Source organism: Lactuca saligna, chromosome 9, assembly GCF_052625555.1.
Source record: "Lactuca saligna cultivar CGN05327 chromosome 9, ASM5262555v1, whole genome shotgun sequence".
Taxonomy (NCBI): domain Eukaryota; kingdom Viridiplantae; phylum Streptophyta; class Magnoliopsida; order Asterales; family Asteraceae; genus Lactuca; species Lactuca saligna.
Window position 1 is genome coordinate 112,062,776 of NC_136425.1, and position 21,818 is coordinate 112,084,593.

General features: G+C 37.3%; 1 protein-coding gene and 1 long non-coding RNA gene across 2 annotated transcripts; both read left to right on the plus strand.

Annotated features, from left to right (window-relative positions):
* Nucleotides 1–16,197: 16,197 nt before the first annotated feature.
* LOC145014669 (uncharacterized) lies at nt 16,198–16,789 on the plus strand. Its single transcript, XR_013665573.1, has 3 exons — nt 16,198–16,271; nt 16,517–16,603; nt 16,706–16,789. It is a non-coding gene; the product is annotated as an uncharacterized LOC145014669 (long non-coding RNA).
* Nucleotides 16,790–17,209: 420 nt separating this feature from the next.
* LOC145016649 (clathrin heavy chain 1-like) lies at nt 17,210–18,590 on the plus strand. Its single transcript, XM_078974899.1, has 8 exons — nt 17,210–17,218; nt 17,280–17,392; nt 17,478–17,730; nt 17,818–17,954; nt 18,030–18,069; nt 18,190–18,255; nt 18,393–18,503; nt 18,549–18,590. Exons 1-8 carry the CDS (start codon nt 17,210–17,212, stop codon nt 18,588–18,590), a joined length of 771 nt encoding a protein of 256 aa, XP_078831025.1.
* The last annotated feature ends 3,228 nt before the right edge of the window (nt 18,591–21,818 follow it).

The window sequence follows — 21,818 nt, forward strand, 5'->3', positions numbered from 1 at the left end:
TCCACCACGAAAACCGAAATAATAAATATTTAGTTTTTATTGGTTTTTAGAAATTCCTAGATTCTTTGAGATCCAATGAACTTTTCAAAGGCATGTTTCAATCTCGGGAGTGCCCTCCAGGTTTTGTGACTGGGATGCCGAGGATCACAAAACGAGGTGTGAAGTAACCATGCAAATCACTTGGTACCCTTAAAGTTTATCACTCAATCGATGTGCCGGTAAACCACACACGCTCCACCGATACTATAATAAACCTTAAGTCACCCTTTACCTACCTTGTTAAGTCCAAGTTAGTGTGCCGGTTAACCACACACGCTCCACCAACGACTCAGACAAAGTGTAAAGTGTAATTTCATGGATTAGCACCTTATTCACATTTTTCCTAAAGTAACTAAGATTGGGAATTTAATAAACATTTAGTTACTTTATATATTCATCATACTTTGAATGAGAATTTATAAGTCCTTGTCTTACCCGTTCGGCTAACGACCCTCCACCAGTCAAGCAAGCGGTGGGTGAGAATATTCACCCATTAAGTCACCATTTTATAGGCAACAACCTTATACCCACCTTATAGACCGGCTTCGTGAATGAGGCGTACTAGCGGTAAGATGACTTGTTCTTATACATATATATATATAATTATTAAATCATCATAATATAAGTATAAGGGTTGAATTTTAACTTTTAAAATTCTAGGGGTTGGAACTAAAGTTTTAACTTAACTTTACTTGTTCCAAAACTTGAGGGCAAGTTTTGTAACTTTCAAAACTTTTCATTTCTTGTAACTTATGAGTTTAATAGAGTCATAAAATGAAGACTCTTCATTTTTATAACTCTTGTGTTTTCTTAATGGTTTTTTAACTCAAGTGACTCTTGGTTTTCCATAACTTAAGGATAAGTTATGGACTCCATTAAAACACATTATGATCAAGAATTAAACTACCAAATAGGTTACAAATAATTCCTATGATCATCTAAAACTTCATAAGAACAAGAACATGAATATGAACATAATCAAAAATTACATAAAACTTTGTAATTTTGATAACTAGTTGTTGTAAATGAATTAGCAAAACATTACACCACCAAAAACAAGTTTATATTTACTAAAACAGTTTAGGGTAATGTTTCTAATTCATTTTCCAGCAACTGAATCGAAATTCTGCACTCATTCGACCCTACTCGCTGAGTGCATGAACATGACTCGCCGAGTTGGTTGAAGATACACATGGACTCGACGAGTCCCCCCCATGGACTCGACGAGTCCGATCGCAGATAGCAAATTTTCGATCCTGTTTTCAACTTTTAAGCACAAATAAGAACAAACATGCCTAGGCTCTGATACCACTGATGGGTTTTGAGCATTCTAACACTTCCTAAGTGTACATGCAACCCTAATAACCTTGGATCTATGTTTGTCTAATTTGTCATGCAAAGTTGATTTCCAAGGTTATATTCCTATCTAGCATACATGGGGAACAATTTAAACATAAAGTATAGATAGAATAACTTACCTTGTTGTTGCTTGTGTTCCTTGAAACCTTGTGAGCCTTGCACCCCAAGTGGTGATGCCTCAAATGCTTCACACAACACCAAATGCTCTTGGAAGAACTTATGAGAGAATACACACTCTTCAAAAATCGGCCAAGCCCTCTATTACTTAGTGTGCATGTGTGTAACCGATTTGGGAGGAGATCATATTACTTATATAGTGTTGACACATCTAGGGTTAAACCCTAATGTGTCATGACTCTTCATTTCCATGACCCATGGGTTTGTAACTCCCATGGAGCATCCATGGAGCATCCTATGGGTGGAACCCAACTTGATGATCCATGGAGCCTTTTAGCCCACTATAAAAGATATGGATGATTTACTTAATCAACCCATATATTTAATTAGTTATCTTTTGATCACTTAATTAATTCTAAATTAATTCTTGATCAAACTAATCAAATAATATTATTAATATATTAGAACTTATAATATATTAATAATCTCCAAGCGTTATTTCTCTCATTTAGTCTATCCAATTACATGGTGCCATGCAACCCAAATGGACCATGCCGGGTCGGGTCAAGTACATACCAGAAATAGTTATGGACTTAGACACCTTATCCAACACTATTTGCACCCAACTGTCTTATGACATGGCACATTGTCAACCAAGTTCCAAACTTGATTGTCATACATGGACTGTATCTCGCTGTCCATTGCCTCTTTCCATTTAGCAGACTCGGGCCTACAATGGCTTCCGCATAGTTGTTAGGTTCATCCAGACTTACCAGTGTCTCATCATTGATAACTTTCTCACCTTCCGTAGTAATATGAAAACCATAGTAGTGCTCAGGAGCATTCCTAACCCTTGTGGAACGCCTTAGAGGTACATACTCGTTAATTGGATCAATAGGAGTTTCCTCCTCAGGTTAACTGCTAGGTTTGAAGTTCCTTCACCACTTGACTCTTGATTTTCTTTAAGGTTAATTTGTCTCCCACTGTTTCCTTGGCTTATGAACTCTCTTTCTCTCTCTCTCTCTCTCTCTCTCTCTCTCTCTCTCTCAAGACACCCCTACTTGCTCCAAAAACCACATTCTCACTGGGTCTATAGAAGAGGTAACCAAAGGATTTTTGGGGGTAACCGATGAAAATATACCTCTCACTTCGAGCTTCGTAGAGCCATCATCATCAGTAGTTGCTAGCATGCAGATCTTGCCTTTGCCTTTGATGTTGTTGATGTTTTCTTCTTTATCTCCGGATGACCAAACTTGATGGTCTCTTTTAACATGATCCACATATGCCCTAGCCTTTTCCTTTTCCTCCAGTTCTTCAGCCATTCTAAGGTAGAATGCTCTATCTTTCATGACGTTGGCTTTGCAATCCTTTTGAAAATAATTTTATTTGTTGCACTTGTGACATATAACAACATCACTGTTTACTTCTGAGGGGGTACCAGATTCAAGGGTTTGGATAGACTGTGGTGCCTCCTTTTGTTGAGTGTTTTGAGATTGCAGTTGTGGGTGTGAATTTTTTGGATAATGAGAGTGATTGTTTTGTGGATTCTGTTGGAATAGTGTCTAAGGCTGCAACTATATTAGGCATGTATTTGATCCGGTTGTGCATGGTCCTTTTGGGTTGCCTTCACCATAGCAACTTGATGGATGATTTGTTAAAAGAGAGTAAATATTATAAGGAATAATATATGGTTATTTGATTAATATAAGTCATAGATTAATTGGAATTAATTTGGTGACTTAAGGAGATTAATTAAATAAAGGGGTATAAACTGTCAATTGTTTGATAGTTAAACTTTAGACTATAAATCCATTGGGATATGCTTTGGACGAATTCTATGAGATATAGGATAGCTAAAATCGTCCAAAGGCTTATCTATGGAATGGATTTGGATAGCCTTAAGAAAAGATTATCCAATTAGGGTTTAGGTTGTAACCCTTAAGGAGTCTACAAGTATAAATAGACCCTAGGGGTGAGGGAATTCAACACACCATCAAAAGTAGAGATACTCTGGCCGAATTCCTCCCCTCTCCTCTCTCCTAAATCATCTTGCTTGCTATTGGTGTTTGTAAGCCATTAGAGGAGTGACATTTGTGACTCTAGAAGCTCCAAGACAACAAGATCAACAAGGAACTCAAAGGTATGATTCTAGATCTGTTTCAATGTTGTTATTTAAACTAATTAGCCATCATAATTCTTGGATTCAAATCATGTTTAATTAGAAAGCCTAGATCCAAGCATTAGGGTTTTGCATGCGCACATAGGAAAGTTCTTATGGCTAAAACCCATCAGTGGTATCAGAGCCTAGCTTGGTTTTCTTTAAATTGTTGCTTGATTAACTGAAACAAACCTACAAAATTCGATTTTTGGGTTTATGAGTCATGGACTCGGCGAGTTCCAAAGTGGACTCGGCGAGTAGGCCTGTACTCGTCGAGTCCCGGTGTCTGGATTAGGCAAAACCGGGATTTTTTCATGTTTATCTTATGGAAACTTACCTTAATCATATTAGATCAACCCTAATCTGTTTTTTTATATATATATGACTATAATCTTGATCTAATTAAAGATATTTATCATCTAATAAAATATTTAATTTCCTTACGTGATAAATGATTAATTATTTTGATAATTATCTTAAAAGAAATCTTGGATAAATCAAATAAAGATAATTAGGATATTAATTGTTAATTGGAATTATTTGTTATTTGATCCTTCATGTTTTAAATGTTTAAAACCTACCCTATAGTTTTGAAATTTATATTTGTGATTAAAAGTTTTAATTTAGACAACTTAAATTTCAAACCCTAGATTTTAAAAGGTTTTAAAATACAACCCTATACTAATATGATATTACTAGAATAATATATATATGTATAACTAAATGCTAGTCTTACCGTTAGTAGGCCTCATTCACGAACCCAATCTATAAGGTGGGTATAAGGTTGCGGCCTATAAAATGGTGCTTAATGGGTGCACACTCACACCCACCGTTTGCTTGATTGGTGGAGGGTCGTTAGCCAAACGGGTAGGATAGGGCAACCTCATCTTCTCATTAAAAGTATAATAAGAAATACAAAGTAACTACACGCTTTAAAAATTTCCCAATCTTAGTTACTTTAGGAAAAGTGAATTGATGCAATCCCATGAAATTACACTTTGCACCTTGCTAAGAAGTTAGTGGAGCGTGTGTGGTTTACCGGCACACTAATTGGTTCTAAGTGAAGGTGGCAAAGGGTGATTCATTGCTTATCATAGTTTGATGGAGCGTGTGTGGTTTACCGGCACATCGAATAGGTGATCGTTACAATGAAGGCACCATGTGAATTTGCATGGTAATTCACACCCGCTTTGTGATCCTCGACATCCCAGTCACAAACGAGAGGGGCATATCGAGATTTAAACATGCCATTGAATAGTTTCAATGAATCTCATCCGAACCTAGGAATTCTCAAAAACACTTAGGACTAATAGTTTAAGTTTTGTAATGGAGAATTAGTGAATCGTCATTCACTTACCTTCTATTTATTTGCATGTTAGATTACGGCATCCCTTCTCTAGTATGTAAATGTTATTGTTGGATCCTAGCCCTAATTTTCTTATTGGGTGATAATTAGGGATTATTATTCTAATCTATCTTTGTCCTTTTTCTAATTGAAGATGTCGAACGCAAACAACGCTGCTGCTAGTTCTTTCACGTTGATGAGCCTTTTCCAAAAGGTCACCTTCGATGGAACGAACTTTAGCGAATGGATAAGATACATTCGCACCATTGCTCGCTATGAGGATAAAGAGTATGTCCTCGATGAGAAGCTCGAGAAAATCAACCCCGAAGTGGCTACTCCCGAAGAAATCACCGCCTTTGAAACTCATGAGCGAGATGCAACGAAGGTACATTGCATCATGATCGCCACCATGAACTCCGAATTCCAAAAGTCCTACGAGGACATGTATCCATACGAGATGCATCAAGACTTGTTGGAGAGATACCACCAAAACGCGAGACAAGAGCGTTATGAGATTTTCACTAACATGATCTCCGCTAAGATGGGTCATGGAGAATCTCTTACCGTGCACCTGCAAAAGATGCAAAGGTATGTCGACCGCCTTCGCAAGTTAAATGTTGACTTCGGTGAAGACTTGGCGATCGATATGGTGCTTCACTCTTTGCCTCCGATGTACAACCAATTTAGGATGACCTACCACATGAACAAAGAAGAGGTCACCCTAAGCAAACTCCAAGGTCTCTTGAGGGTCGCTGAGAGCAACTTTAAGGACAAGTCTGTTGCACCTACTCCCAATCCGTCCGCTGCTCCTGTCTTGGCTATTGGTCAAGGGAAGGGAAAGAATAGGAAAGCTTCATCAAATAACTATCACAAGGTGAAAGCCCGAGATGGTGCCTCTTCTAGTGGGACCAAAGTTGATCCCGCTAAGCCCTGCTCTAACCCAAAGGAGGCAGAGTGCCACCACTGCCACAAGATAGGACATTGGAAGAGAAGCTGCCCGGATTACCTGCAAGCGATCAAAGAAGGAAAGATCAAGCCATCTTTCGCAGGTATATACACAATCAAATCTAACGATTCTAATCATGCTATTTCTTGGGTTCTTGATACCGGTTGTGGTTATCACATTTGTTCTAATGTGCAGGGACTAAGAAGAAGTAGGGATGTATGGCAAGGAAGGATCAATCTAATCATGGGGAACAGAAGATCGTCGCTTGTGACCAAGATTGGAGTGTATTCTTTAGTGCTTAGGAATAGTTTGGTTTTAGATTTGAACAATTGTTGCTATTCGCCAGAAATGGCTAGAAACATCATTTCATTTCATGGTTTATATAGATAAGGATTTAGATTTTCTTTTAATAATGAGAATGGTTCTATTTTGGCTTATCTAAATGGTGTCTTTTACTTTGAAGCTATACCATATAATGGAATATATGAAACTGTTATGATTGTTGATAACTTAGGAAATGATGTTTTGAATATTGATTCTTCCACTAGTATGGATAAAGCATCCTTGTGGCATTGTCGTCTTGGACATGTCAACAAGAAACGCATAGCACAACTCCAAAAGGATGGAGTGTTGGAGTCATTCGACCTTAGGGAAGATGACACATGCGAGTCTTGTTTACTTGGAAAGATGACTAAGTCACCCTTCACGAGTACTTGTGAAAGGGGTGAGGGGCTATTGGACCTAATACATACCGATGTATGTGGACCCTTTAGATCAACCACAAAGGATGGGAACCGCTTCTATGTGACTTTTACCGATGACTATAGTAGATATGGGTAAATCTACTTAATCAAGCAAAAGTCAGACACCTTTGAAAAGTTCAAAGAGTTCAAGAATGAAGTGGAGAATCAATTGGGCAGGAAAATCAAGATGCTTCGATCCGATCGAGGAGGAGAGTACCTAAGTCTTGAATTCCACGATTATCTCAAGGAGTGTGGAATAGTTTCGCAATTGACGCCTCCTAGGACACCGCAGTTGAATGGTGTGGCAGAAAGGCGTAATCGAACCTTATTGGATATGGTTCGCTCTATGATGAGTCGTGCTTCACTACCTATCTTCTTTTGGGGGTATGCCTTAGAGACTGCCGCCCATATCCTTAACCGAGTCCCTACTAAGAAGGTTGCCAAAACACCTCACGAGATGTGGACAGGGAAAGCTCCCTCATTGGCACATATCAAGGTTTGGGATTGCGAGGTTTTCGTAAGACGAGATACTCACGACAAGCTTGAACCTCGAAGTGAGCGATGTATTTTCATCGGCTACCCACAAACATCCTTTGGATATCTCTTCTATAGACCGAAAGACAATGTTGTCTTTGTTGCGAGGAGAGGAGTTTTCCGAGAGCGAGAACTCATAAGCCAAGGAGATAGTGGGAGGCAAATCGAATTTGAAGAGATTCAAGAATCGATAGATGAAGGAACCTCTACTGCTGGCATTCAACCCGAGGAGGAAACTCCGGTTGAACCGATTGACAAATCCTTACCTCTTAGACGTTCCGATAGAGTTAGAGTTCATCCCCAGTTTTATGGTTTTCATATTACTACCGAAGGGGACACGTATATTAGTGATCGTACACTAGTAAATCTTGATGAACCTAATAGCTATAAGGAAGCCATGGTAGGCCCGGAGTCTACAAAATGGAAAGAGGCAATGGATAGCGAGATCCAATCCATGTACGATAACCAAGTTTGGAATTTGGTTGATTATGTGCCCGAACGTAAGACCGTTGGGTGCAAATGGATCTTCAAAAAGAAGACCGACGTAAATGGGAACGTACACACATATAAGGCGCGATTGGTTGTGAAGGGCTTTACTCAAACTCCCGGAGTTGACTATGATGAGACCTTCTCACCAGTTGCGAAGATTAAATCTATTAGAGTGATGCTAGCAATTGCCGCATTTCATGATTATGAGATTAGGCAAATGGATGTCAAGACCGCTTTCCTTAATGGAAAGTTGGCTGAGGATGTTTACATGGCTCAGCCAGAGGGGGTTTGTGGATCCAAAGCATCCGAATAGAGTGTGTAAGCTTGAGAAGTCCATTTATGGACTTAAGCAAGTGTCTCGCAGATGGAATCTTTGCTTCGATGAGAAAGTCAAAGAGTTTGGATATGTACGAAGCGAAGACGAATCTTGTGTATATGTCAAAGCCAGTGGAAGTATAGTAAGCTTTCTCGTTCTATATGTCGATGACATATTACTCATAGGAAACAACATCCCGACCTTGCAGGAAGTCAAGTCCTGGCTCGGGAAGTGTTTCGCTATGAAGGACCTCGGAGAGGCTTCTTACATTTATGGAATAAGGATAGTAAGAGAAAGAAGTAAGAGACTAATTGGACTTAGTCAGAATACTTACTTAGAAAAGGTACTAAAACGTTTTAGTATGGAAAACTCAAAGAAGGGAGAATTACCGATATAAGGAAATGCCAAGTTAAGTAAGACTCAAAGTCCGAGTACCGAAGCTGAGATAGCAGAAATGAGCCGAGTACCATACGCTTCCGCAGGTGGCTCAATCATGTACACTATGACTTGTACTCGCCCTGATGTAGCCTTCGCTTTGAGCATGGTTAGCAGATACCAAGGGAACCCTGGCAAAGCACATTGGATTGCGGTGAAGAACATCCTTAAGTACCTTCGGAGGATGAAAGAATGGTTCTTAGTCCTTGGAGGGAGTGATGACTTGAAGGTGCGAAGGTATAGTGACGCCAGCTTTCAGACCGACAAGGACAACTACCGTTCGCAGTCGGGCTGGGTCTTTACCCTAAATGGAGGAGCAGTGACATGGAAAAGTTCCAAGAAGGAAACCGTAGCTAATTCAACGTGCGAATCAGAGTACATTGCAGCGAGCGAAGCGTCAAAGGAGGCAATATGGCTAAAGAACTTCATTGGTGATCTTGGAGTTGTGCCGGCCATAAAGGAGCCCGTGGAGATTTTCTGTGATAACGAAGGTGCGGTTGCCTTGACCAAGGAACCGAGGGATCATGGTAGATCTCGACATATCGACAGAAAATATCACTTCATTAGACATCGTGTAGAAGAAGGACAACTCGTAGTGAAGAGGATATCATCAGAAGATAACCAAGCAGATCCGCTTACGAAGGAACTGAGTAGGGTTAAGCACTTGCAGCATGCTAGGAGTATTGGGCTGAAGGATGATATTAGTATAGATTAGATAGTGTTAGAAACATATAATAGATAAATGTAATTAACATTTGATGATTAAATAAAGGAGTTTTATTTATGAGTAATGTTACTGTCACATGTTAATTGTTTAACTATTGTTTCCCTTTGCATGTTTTGACTTCCAGAATAATTGAGTTTATTAGGAATAATCGAATTATTCAAATGTTCCACAATCGTTCATATGTTGGGAGTAGATATGAATGAAGATTGTCATGAATTGGTGTGTAGAATGTCTAAATGGTGTTAGACATAGCAAGGGTTGCTGCAACGTTCATGAGTGCTTATGAACTGGTTTTGAGCATTGGAATAAACCCGCGCTTGCTGGAATCACCTTATGGAATACGATATAAAAGGTGATCGCAAGACGATAATATCATATAGTCTTAAAACCTAGATATATGGTTTATTATTTGTTAATTGATTGTACATTGATAATGCGAAAACGCATCAGTAACTCAGTGTTATAAAACGTATTGTTGTGTATAGTTGGTTAATGAATAAGTAAATGCATATAACTCGAAGTTTATCTGTAACTTTTATCTAAAAAGGTAAAAGCGATATCTCGGCCGCTCGATGATTTGATTTGACTTATGTGTCGTGCCCGGTCAGAACTGAATGATGTGTTTGATTAAGTTCTATGCCAAATAAATCAGAGATCGAGAAACCTAAATGCTTGACTAACCATTCCATAGGATTGTCGGCATGATATCTAACAGAGGACTGTACGATCCCTTATCTAAAGGACAAGATTGATTAGATCAGAGTTGACAGTGTCTTTGAGAGCTACGATTGCAAACCGAATTGTACTTGTATAGTTACTAGACTTATCCAAGTGGGAGACAGTTGGAATAGTGTCTAAGGATGCAACTATATTAGGCAAGTATTTGATCCGGTGGTGCATGGTCCTTTTGGGTTGCCTTCACCATAGCAACTTGATGGATGATTTGTTAAAAGAGAGTAAATATTATAAGGAATAATATATGGTTATTTGATTAATATAAGTCATAGATTAATTGGAATTAATTTGGTGACTTAAAGAGATTAATTAAATAAAGGGGTATAAACTGTCAATTGTTTGATAGTTAAACTTTAGACTATAAATCCATTGGGATATGCTTTGGACGAATTCTATGAGATATAGGAGAGCTAAAATCGTCCAAAGGCTTATCTATGGAATGGATTTGGATAGCCTTAAGAGAAGATTAACCAATTAGGGTTTAGGTTGTAACCCTTAAGGAGTCTACAAGTATAAATAGACCCTAGGGGTGAGGGAATTCAACACACCATCAAAAGTAGAGATACTCTGGCTGAATTCCTCACCTCTCCTCTCTCCTAAATCATCTTGCTTGCTATTGGTGTTTGTAAGCCATTAGAGGAGTGACATTTGTGACTCTAGAAGCTCCAAGACAACAAGATCAACAAGGAACTCAAAGGTATGATTCTAGATCTGTTTCAATGTTGTTATTTAACCTAATTAGCCATTAGAAGTCTTGGATTCAAAGCATGTTTAATTAGAAAGCCTAGATCCAAGCATTAGGGTTTTGCATGCGCACATAGGAAAGTTCTTATGGCTAAAACCCATCAGATTCAAGCTACGATTGAAAGGTGGTTTGTTGAATTGTTGATTTTTGTGAAAATAGTGAGGTGGTAGTCGGTTGAACTGTTTACTAACTTGAGAAATAGACTTCTGAAATTCTTCTTCATCATCATACTCTAAGTCAGCTTCATATGACTGCGGTGTGATGTCATACGAAGGAGAGTAAGGTTGGTTGTGAGGAGCTTGTGCTACAAGAGTAAGTGGTCCTCCAAGGTCAGCACAATCTTTGAGTACGGTGGATTCTTGTGCTTACAATTCTCCATATAGCTTGTAGAGAGACATGGAATGAATATTTCTATCTCCTTGAACTATCATTTTAGCTGTAGTCCAATGTCTTCAAAACCCGTTGAGAAATTGAACGTTTGTTTCATGGTTACTGCGGATGGTGCCAGCATTTGATAACTTAGTAACTATTAGATTGAATCTTTTGAAGGAGTCCTCTAAACTTTCACTAGCATGAGCCTTGAAGTTGTTGAATTCATTGAGTGCGGTTGTGAGCTTCTTATCTTGAGCTTGTTCTGAACCTTCATACAAGTTCTTGAGAACATCCCAGATCTCTTTTTCTGATTTACAGTTTATGATACTGCCGAAGTTGTCAGGAGCAACTCCACAAGAGATTTCATAAAAAGCAACAACATCATTTTCCATTATATCGAGATCGTCCTTGGTGGGATGGTTCAGGACTGGTTGTCCTCCTCCTAGTCTGGCTGTGGTGCCATCAGTTTGAATAGGTGTAAGAACAGGGACATATGGTGTGGCATCCCTAATTTCACAGCTAGAAAAGACCGATTTTTTTGTTTATGCTTGTTTGAAAATCAGAGTAATATTTTACATAAAAGTGTTTGCGGAATTTTTTCCCAAAATAAAAATATATTAAATATTTATCAAAGCATTTCCGTAGAAATGAATTTCATTAAAAAGACTCGGGATGTCATGTTCGATATAGATCAAAAGCATAAACAGTACATTATAAGCCTTACGACAGTTATTTACAACTACTGGCCTCTAATCTAAAAATCCCTCATCATCATCCAAATTATGCTCTGGGTCCACTATCTGTAAAACAGAAAGCTGAGTGGGTCAGGCTTGGGATCCTGGTAAGCATATAGGGTTTTCAACCCACAAATATTAATAAATTTATTAATTACATCGACCAACAATAAATTTATTAATTTCATCAAACCAATAATAACCCTGATTACTCATTCCCATTATCCTCACTTTACGTTCCTAAACACCTAAATAAGGAACCTATTTGAAGGATTTTATCATCAGGATGAACTTTACTGCTAAGGGGATTCCTCAGCCATATATGTCCGTAAGGCAACCATGTGGGGGATGGAGTATACCGGTGAACATCAAGCCCACAAACACCTACATGTTGCGAGCCTGCTAGCGTTCCACTGAACTGTCTAGAAGAGTCTGTGGTCGTCATCCATACTACGCTAGATGACTGGAACAACAACAACATCGAGGCCTCTCATCATTTTATCACACACCAACTATTTCATCTACCCATGTTATACCCAACATATTTGTACATAACATATATATATATATATATATATATATATATATATATATATATATATATATATATACAGTTTAGAACATTTAAAAACTTGTATAAACATTCATTCAACAGCCATCTCAAATAAACAATCAATATATATACACATAGCTCGTACTTATATAAAATACATCATATCTATATGTAAGATGAAAGTGACTATACTCACTTGATTAGACGATGGATGTATATTTCTGACTTACGGAGTAATTGAATAATTGGAGGGTATGGATATCTTAATTTGATGGACACGTATCACCTACAAACTGCATTCCATTATCTATATGTTACATGTATCATTACTTTTTATTTTAATATATCTCTCTTATTGGCCAATTGTCCATGTACACGTTATTTAGGGGTTTTCTCTATATTCATTTTTATTTGGATGTAAAATATTTATAAATAATTGTTTAGAGTAATATCACATAAAACGTCTATTTTGTTACAATTACATAAGTTGATCTTTTATATATATACACGTAGTTTGTAAGAATCATAAGTTACATTTATATAATATAAAATCAAATTAGTATTATCCTTATATCAAAATATCACCAAATAATTAATAAATATTATTTTACGACTATCTAAATTTAATAATTGATGAATAACATCGTAAAATATATCGTCAAAAAACGAGTGTAACATAAAAATACCGTTTTATTACATGGGTTTACTTTTGAATGTATTTAGACTAAATACATCTTATATAATTTGAGATTTTCTATCGTTATAATTTTCGTTAAGATTATTTATCTTAAATAATCTTTTTATTTTTTTAACGTTTATTTTCTACGCTTATTTTTATTCTTAATCTATTAAATCTGAATAATTAAGTAAATAAACATATAATTTACATAATATTCACATAATTCCTCTTTATTATTTTAAAACGAGTTACAAAGGTTGACCTAGACTATTTCACAATTATTAAAGCTTTTAACGCAGAAACATGGGTGTTACAATTGTCTCCCACTTAGGATGATTATGTTCCCGGAATCACACATCAACAAACAAATGCGGGTGGCTACTCATCATGTCACTCTCCGTTTCCCATGTGAGATTTGGCTCATTCGTATGTTTGTATTACACAAGCACTAAATCGACCGTCTTGCATTGCAACTTTTTAGTCTTACGGTCAACGATTGCATCTGGTTCTTCGATTAGCCTCTTGCTTTCATCCAGCCTTAACTCAGAAATTGGAATTATGTCGGGAACATCTCCCATGAATTTCCTCAAATAACACACATGGAAAGTGTTATGAATATCATCTACTTGTTCTAGTAGTTCTAGCTTGTAAGCTTAATTCCCAATTCTCTGAAGAATTTTAAACGGTCTAATAAACATTGGACTCAACTTTCCCCTTTTATAAAATCTTATAAGTCCTTTCCACGGCGAGACTTTAAACAAAACCGAATCACCAACTTCGAATGTTATCGGTTTTCTTTTCTTGTCTGCATACTCTTTTGACGATCCTGAGTTGCTAACATCCTTTCCCAAATCACTTTTAACTTTTCAGCAGTTTGATGGACTATCTCAGGTCCCATAAACTGCTTTTCTCTAGCTTCAAGCCAACATGACGGCGTTCGACACTTCTGTCCATACAAAGCGTGATAAGGTGCCATCTTGATGCTTGAGTGGAAACTATTATTGTAGGAAAATTCTACCAAAGGTAAATGTTCATCCCAGTTACCTTGAAAATCCTCCAGTGTTTGAATCGTTCGTTCGCTCTGACCATCGGTTTGCGGATGGTAAGATCGATGTGAATCGACTATCACGATCCGATACAATAGTTAAAGGCACACCGTGAAGTCTTACTATCTCCTTCACGTAAGCATTAGCAAGTTTATCCATAGACCATTTCTCATTGGATGCTACGAAATGTGCACTTTTCGTAAACCAATCAACGACCACCCAATTCATCTCGTGACCATTCTTTGTTCTGGGTAGTTTAGTCACAAAATCCATGGTGATGTCTTCCCATTTACCCATAGGTACAAGTAAAGGTTCTAAACTCCCATACGGTTTCTGATGTTGTGCATTAACTCTCGCACATGTCACACACTCGGCCACATACTTTGCAACATCGAGCTTCATCGTAGGCCACCAATACTAGGGTTTCAGATCCCTATACATTTTAGTGCTACTAGGATGAATTGAGTGCATGGTCTTGTGAGCTTCTTCCATCAGAAGATCTCTTATTCCTCCTGTCTTAGGTACCCACACGACTAGAAAAATAGCCTTTTACGACGCGCAAATTACGACACTCATTAATATATGTTACGCATACGAGAGTGACATTAAAAAAGTGTCATCTCTTCAAAAAATTTAAGGATTTAGGTCACGCATTGTTGCGTGCCTTTAAAATAGTGTTAAAAGAAAAAAAAATTAAAAACATGGAGGGCGCTGTACCTTAAATGCGCGCCCTCTATATGTGTCGCTTTATAATTTTAATGAACGCGCGTTCCTTAGTTACAAGCGGGAAAAGAAAAGCCAAAAAATTAGAAAAGCCCGCTACCCTCCCTGCCCTAAGCATTTTCACGCATCTTTCATTCTCCTCACACTGTTGTGCAACTTCTCAATCAAAGATCGAAGGTTACGATTTCATCTCCATCTCTCGACTTCATCATCTCAATCAAGAAAAAGGGCTTCTGATTTCCATTCATCTACTTCATCGTTCCTGTAATTTCACATTCTTCATCTCTCTGCTGTTATTGAGAATACTCGCCAATAGTTTTCTTATTCCCCACTCGATGTTGAAATTTTCAGAAAAAGCCCTAATTAAGTATTATACTCTCAAGTCTCAATATTAGAATCCAAATATTGATTCTCGTTTGTTTCTTATTCCCCACAGATAAATCGAAAAAGGGGAATTATAATGACGAAGGTAGCGGGAGTTTTGGTCCGGTGGTCGTGGTTCATCTATCGAGAAAGGAAGATGGGAACGCAAGCAGCCATGGTGGCTCGATGATGGAAATCAATCGAGAAAGCGGAAGCACCTCTGGTGCGGGATCGATTTGACAAAAGGAGAAGGGAGAAGCAGCGATGCTTCTCTTGTCTGCCACAGCTTGGGGGCAGGGGGGGGAGGGGGGGAGGTGCTCCGACGGTCTCCTTGGCTGTTCTTCCTTGTCGCCAGCAGATTACATGTAGGGAGGGGACTCAACTAGTCCGATGGAGTAGGGCAAGTAACGACTGGTAGATCAGGATGATCGATCTATTCATGAGGAGGAGGAGGAAATTATTGGTTCTCGGTGAGCCTTCCTTGGCTTCTTAGACTCCGTCATCGGTAGAAATCGGAGGACCTTTGGGGTTTGGACAGATCGAAGGAAGAAGAATGAAGAAGTGGTAGTCTTTGGTGATTGAAGGTAAACGGATGGGGTTTTCTTGAACCACATAGGTCGTATTCTTTCTTAGATTTAATGCTTTCCATGAATCTTTTTTGGTGATTCCAACACACACATAAATCAGCATTCTCTCAAATTTCTTTGAAAATCCAATTGTTTACTTGAACTTCCATCTAATTAAAGCCATTGGTAGAAGCCTTTCATCAGCTCGAAGTTTACAAGGTTTTGTGTTTTTACTAATTTTGACATTTGTGTTATCTTCTTTGAATTGTAGACAGTGGACAATGATCTTGCATTAAAAATTTACATAAAAGCTAGAGCCACCCCCAAAGTTGTTGCAGCTTTTGCTGAAAGAAGGGTGTTTGATAAAATTCTGATTTACTCCAAGCAGGTATGCTGCATATCTTTAACTGCAGTAGTTTACTAATTTCTCTACATTTAGTCTTCATCTTGCTTTAGATCCTTATAAAATTGTCTTTAATTCACGCATGTTAGGTATTCACCTGATTATCTCTTCCTTCTGCAAACAATTCTTCGATCAGATCCTCAGGTATTAAACATCCATAAGAGTTTTTTTTTTTTTAATTAATAAACTGAAATTGGTAGGACCCATAAATAAGCTCAGTGATTTACTATAATAGAAATATGTTGAGGTTTTTGGGCTGTTGAGTTGGTGCTGATGTGGCACAAGAAATAGTGAAAAAGTTTTACTATTATAAATCCTCTATTCTCAATTTGGATGACATAAATATAGGTGCATGGAAGTTAGATCATTAACATAATTGTTTTTTGCAGGGTGCTGTAAATTTTGCTTTAATGATGTCCCAAATGGAAGGAGGTTGTCCTGTTGATTACAACACCATTACAGATCTTTTCCTTCAGGCATGTTAACAATCCTTATAACATTTCATAAACAGTTTTAAATATTTAAATAAATTACTTCTTAGTTAAACTAATTTTAAACATTTTCTTCCATATCCTCAGAGGAACTTGATACGAGAGGCAACAACTTTCCTCTTGGATGTTCTTAAACCCAATTTACCCGAACATGCTCACCTCCAAACCAAGCTTACATATATGATATATCCTCACACACAATTTATAATCACCTTTTCATTAAACCAACTTTAAATTCATTCTTCTTATTTTCCACAGGTCCTTGAAATCAACCTTATAACATTCCCTAATGTTGTTGATGCCATATTAGCTAATGGGATGTTCAGTCACTATGATCGCCCTCGAATTGCTCAACTTTGTGAGAAAGCAGGTCTTTATGTCCGGGCCCTTCAGGTTGGTTAATGTCCAGAATTTACTTGTTTTTTTTATATTTTTTTTTTACCTTAAAACCTCTATCACTTGTTTGATTTATTTATTTATTTATTTGCAGCATTACAGCGAGTTGCCAGATATCAAACGTGTCATTTTATTGGTCAATTTAAGAGGAAACCTTCAGATCATCGTCCAGGTAACAATTGATCTGATTTTTCTATGTTAATGGTTATTATTTGAACATCAGAGTTGAACCTATTTGGTACTGATACTATTGTTTGGAATGTAGGTTGCCAAGGAGTATTGTGAGCAGCTGGGTGTTGAATCATGCATTAAAATTTTCGAACAATTTAAATCATATGATGGCCTTTACTTCTTCTTGGGGTCGTATTTGAGCTCAAGGTAATCTCTTTCTCTTCAGATAACTTGGATTTTGTCTTTCGTGCTTGCATACTTCCAATTTTACCAACACCAATCATTATCACAGTGAGGATCCTGACATACACTTCAAGTACATCGAGGCAGCTGCAAAGACAGAGCAAATCAAGGACGTTGAACGAGTAACACGGGAATCAAATTTCTATGATGCTGAAAAGACCAAGAATTTCCTAATGGAAGCCAAGCTTCCTGATGCAAGGCCATTAATCAACGTGTGTGATCGCTTTGGCTTTGTTCCAGATCTCACTCACTACCTTTATACCAACAACATGCTTCGGTATATCGAAGGTTATGTTCAGAAGGTATAAAATATTAAAATATCACCACTCATTCAATTCCATCCAATAAAATTTCAAGTATATCTAAAGACTTATCTGTTATCTTTATAGGTCAACCCAGGGAATGCTCCCCTAGTTGTCGGACAACTCCTAGACGATGAATGCCCCGAGGATTTCATCAAAGGTTTAATCCTATTCGTTCGATCTCTTCTTCCAGTCGAGCCTCTTATGGATGAGTGTGAAGAAAGGTTTGTTTTTTCTTCTCTTACTTGTATTTATCCTCATACTGTTATTAACATATCAATTTGTTTTAAATCCTACAGGAACCGACTTCGTTTACTAACTCAATTTCTAGAACACCTAGTAAGTGAAGGAAGCCAAGACGTCCACGTCCACAACGATTATATAAGTTTTTATTGAGTCTCTATTTAATTGAAACTGATTTTAATTTTTACATTCTTTGGTTGATTTTTGGATTACCAGTTTATTATAGGGGATGGAACAAAGATGTATGATTTCACATATGTTGAGAATGTTGCACATGCTCATGTATGTGCTGAAAGAGCTCTAGCTTCAGATGGATCTGCCTCAAAGAGAGCTGCAGGAGAGATAATTTAAATAAACGTTTTCAATTTTACTTGAGACAATATAATATATGGAGTTTTTATTATTTTTTAAATTTCTAGGCTTACTTTATAACGAATATGGAACCAATAAAATTTTGGGAGTTCATGTCACTTATTCTTGTTGGGATTGGGTTTGAATGGTATATTCTTGATTTTTGGTTTGTTTTCAAGGTAAGATTAAAGCTCCACTTTGTCTTTATTTCTGATTTTATGTAGTTTGCAGGCCAAGAATCAAGATTCCTGCATCTATTGCAATAATCTTTATTTATTTTTATTTTTTAATGTGTTTGGAATTGGATTAGTTATGATGCTTTGACCTAACTCTAACTTATATATTGTTTTGTTAAGCTCTAGATTCCAAAAATGAAAGTTGTCAGTGACACTAAAGACCTTAATTATCAAGAAACGTAGGATGATATGACAATCAATGTATGTGTTATAATTCATATGGATAGCGATTTTACTTTTCATGTCATTAATTGTTATTTATTTATTTTTTTGTTTGCAGTTTCTTGCAAAAACTTTGGATGTTGTTCAAGACATTGATTGGGTCATTTCTCTTGGAAATGCTTTTGCAAAGCAGTATGAGCTTTATACATATGATGATGAGCATTCTGCACTACTTCACAGGTATGAACTCATTATCATTATCATTACATTTTTTTAATTAAATTATCTTATTGAGAGTATTCTTCTCCTACAAATGTCTTCGTATACTTCTTCAGAAAGTTGATAACATGACTTATGTTCGTGATAAAATCGTCTGGATGTACAAACAAGCAAATAATCTAGATTTCAAGTATTCCAGCACCTTGATAATTATTACATTGCTATGTTTCACATTTAACCCTATTTTCTAATATTGTTTTGGTTGAACATGTTATTCCTCAAATTTTAACAGATTCTTGAATTGTGACTCACCCCTGCAGCTTTCTGAATGCAGGCTTATTTTGGTGCTGGATTAAGTGGAGTTCTGGCTTGGTGTGTGCGAGTGGGAAGGAACCAACCCAATGCCCCTGGAGTTCTGGCACCTTCCATCTTTACTTCCTATGTATCCAGGTTAATCTAATCGTATTAATTCATGTCTCAAAGTGTGTATTCCAATATCAGGTATCATGATTTGTGTATTTATAAAATTTTGAAATAAGGTCTTGTTCAATGCTTTAGCTGTGTTTGCTCTAAGGGAGATCAACTTATCAAAAGTAAGTTACTTTTTCACCCTTTTATTTAATATTTTTGTGATTGAATGAAAATCTTAATGAAAGTAATTGACAACCCTTTCTTTGTAAATGATGTTGTGATTGTGGGAGAGGTGTTGTGTTTTTCTCTGTTGCTAGGTAACCTTCTCAACAACAACATTCTACTTAAGCAGGTGAGTAATTAAGATTAAAGGAGACTTGTAATCATGTTTGACATTCCTTTCCAGTAACAAACAGAGTTATATGATTATTTGTTAGTTTTATAAGAATGTATAACCCATGTAAGCAATGTATTATTTTTGTTTAACATTTGAATGATTCTTTGTATGACATTATAATTTGTGCAATTTATTTTATTTTTTGAGTATGAAATTTTATTTTATATTATGCAATGGATTGTATTTTTTGTATATGGTATTTTATTTCTATTATGAGAAATTAAATGCAAATTTAATTTAAAAATTAATAAATATATGAATTTATTTTTTTTAAACATTTAAATTTACGATACACAAAAATGTGTGTCATCTTCATTTATGACATGGCCTTTCTTGACATGGGCTTTCTTGATACGCATTGCGTGTCATTAACACGCGCGTCGTAAGGTTACGACACGCGAATGCATGTCGTCTTCCTTTATGACAGGGCCTTCCTTGATACGCATTGCGTGTCGTGAACGCGCGTCGTAATTGCGCATCGTAAATGAGCGTCGTAAATGCGCATCGTCTCTCTTTATGACAGGACCTTCCTTGACACGCATTCGCGCGTCGTCTGAGCCTTTTACGACGCGCAATGAGCGTCATAAAAGGCTGTTTTTCTAGTAGTGCCAAATTCGATCTTGGAATACCTTCGGTCCTTGATTGTTTATACTGAACACTAACGTTTTTCACAAACGTTCTCCCTTTCGGTCATTCTTCTCTGAAGCTTCTTCCTGAGCTTTCTTTATACTCTCCACAATTGTTGAGACAACTTCAATTCTCAACGCTCTTGGCCTTTTCTTTTCAATGTTTACCTTCTGACTGAGAGCATTTGCGACAACATTGGCTTTACCGGGGTGGTAAAGTATCTCACAGTCATTATCCTTCAGTAGTTCCAGCCAGCATCGTTGCCTCATATTCAATTCCTTCCGGTTAAAGAGATATTGGAGATTCTTATGATCAGTGAAAATTTTGCACTTTGTGCCATAAAGATAATGCCTCCATATCTTTAGGGCGAATACTACCGCTGCCAACTCCAAATCATGAGTGGGGTAGTTCTTTTCGTGCTCTTTCAGTTGTCTTGATGCATATGCTATCACCTTATCCCGCTGGGTCAGAACACAAACCTAACCCAACTCCAGATGCATCACTATAAACTGCGAAGTCTTCATCTCCTTCTGGAAAAGAAAGAATTGGTGCTTCACATAATTTCTTCTTTAACTTCTCAAAGGCTTCCTTATACTTTTCACTCCAAGTATCAGTAGCTCCTTTGTGGGTCAAAGCTGTCAATGGAGCAGCTATCGAAGAAAAGCCTTGGATAAACCTTCTGTAATATCCAGCTAATCCCAAAAAGCTTCGAATCTCCGTGGGTCTTTCAGTTGTTCCCACTTCATTACAGCTTCAATTTTTTCTGGATCAACCATTCTTCCATCTTGGTTGATGACATGACTCAAGAATTGGACTTCCTGGATCCAAAAATCACATTTAGAGACCTTAGCATACAACTTCTCCTTTTTCAATACATCGAGGAATGGTTTACAAACCATATTCATCAAATCCATGAAGGCTGCTGGAGCATTGGTTAGTCCAAATGACATAACCAAAAACTCGTAGTGTCCATATCTTAATCTGAAAGTCGTCTTCTCAATATCCTGCTCTCTCACCTTTAGCTGGTGATATCCTGACCTTAGATCGATCTTCGAGAAATAACTAGAACCTTGCAACTGATCAAACATTTCATCAATCCTTGGCAATGGGTACTTGTTCTTTATTGTTGCCTTGTTCAACTCTCTGTAATCAATGCACATTCTCATGCTCCCATCCTTCTTCTTTACGAATAACATCGGAGCTCCCCAGGGTGATGAACTAGGTCTGATGAAACATTTGTCCAATAACTCCTGAAGTTGTGTCATAAGCTCCTTCATCTCTGTTGGTGCTAATCGGTATGGTGCTTTTGCTATTGGTGTTGTTCCTGGTAACAAGTCTATTTTAAACTCCACTTGTCTATCAGGGGTAATCCAAGAAGATCTCCGGGTAAGACTTCTGGAAAGTCACACACCACTGGTATCTTATGCACCTCTTTCTTTTCC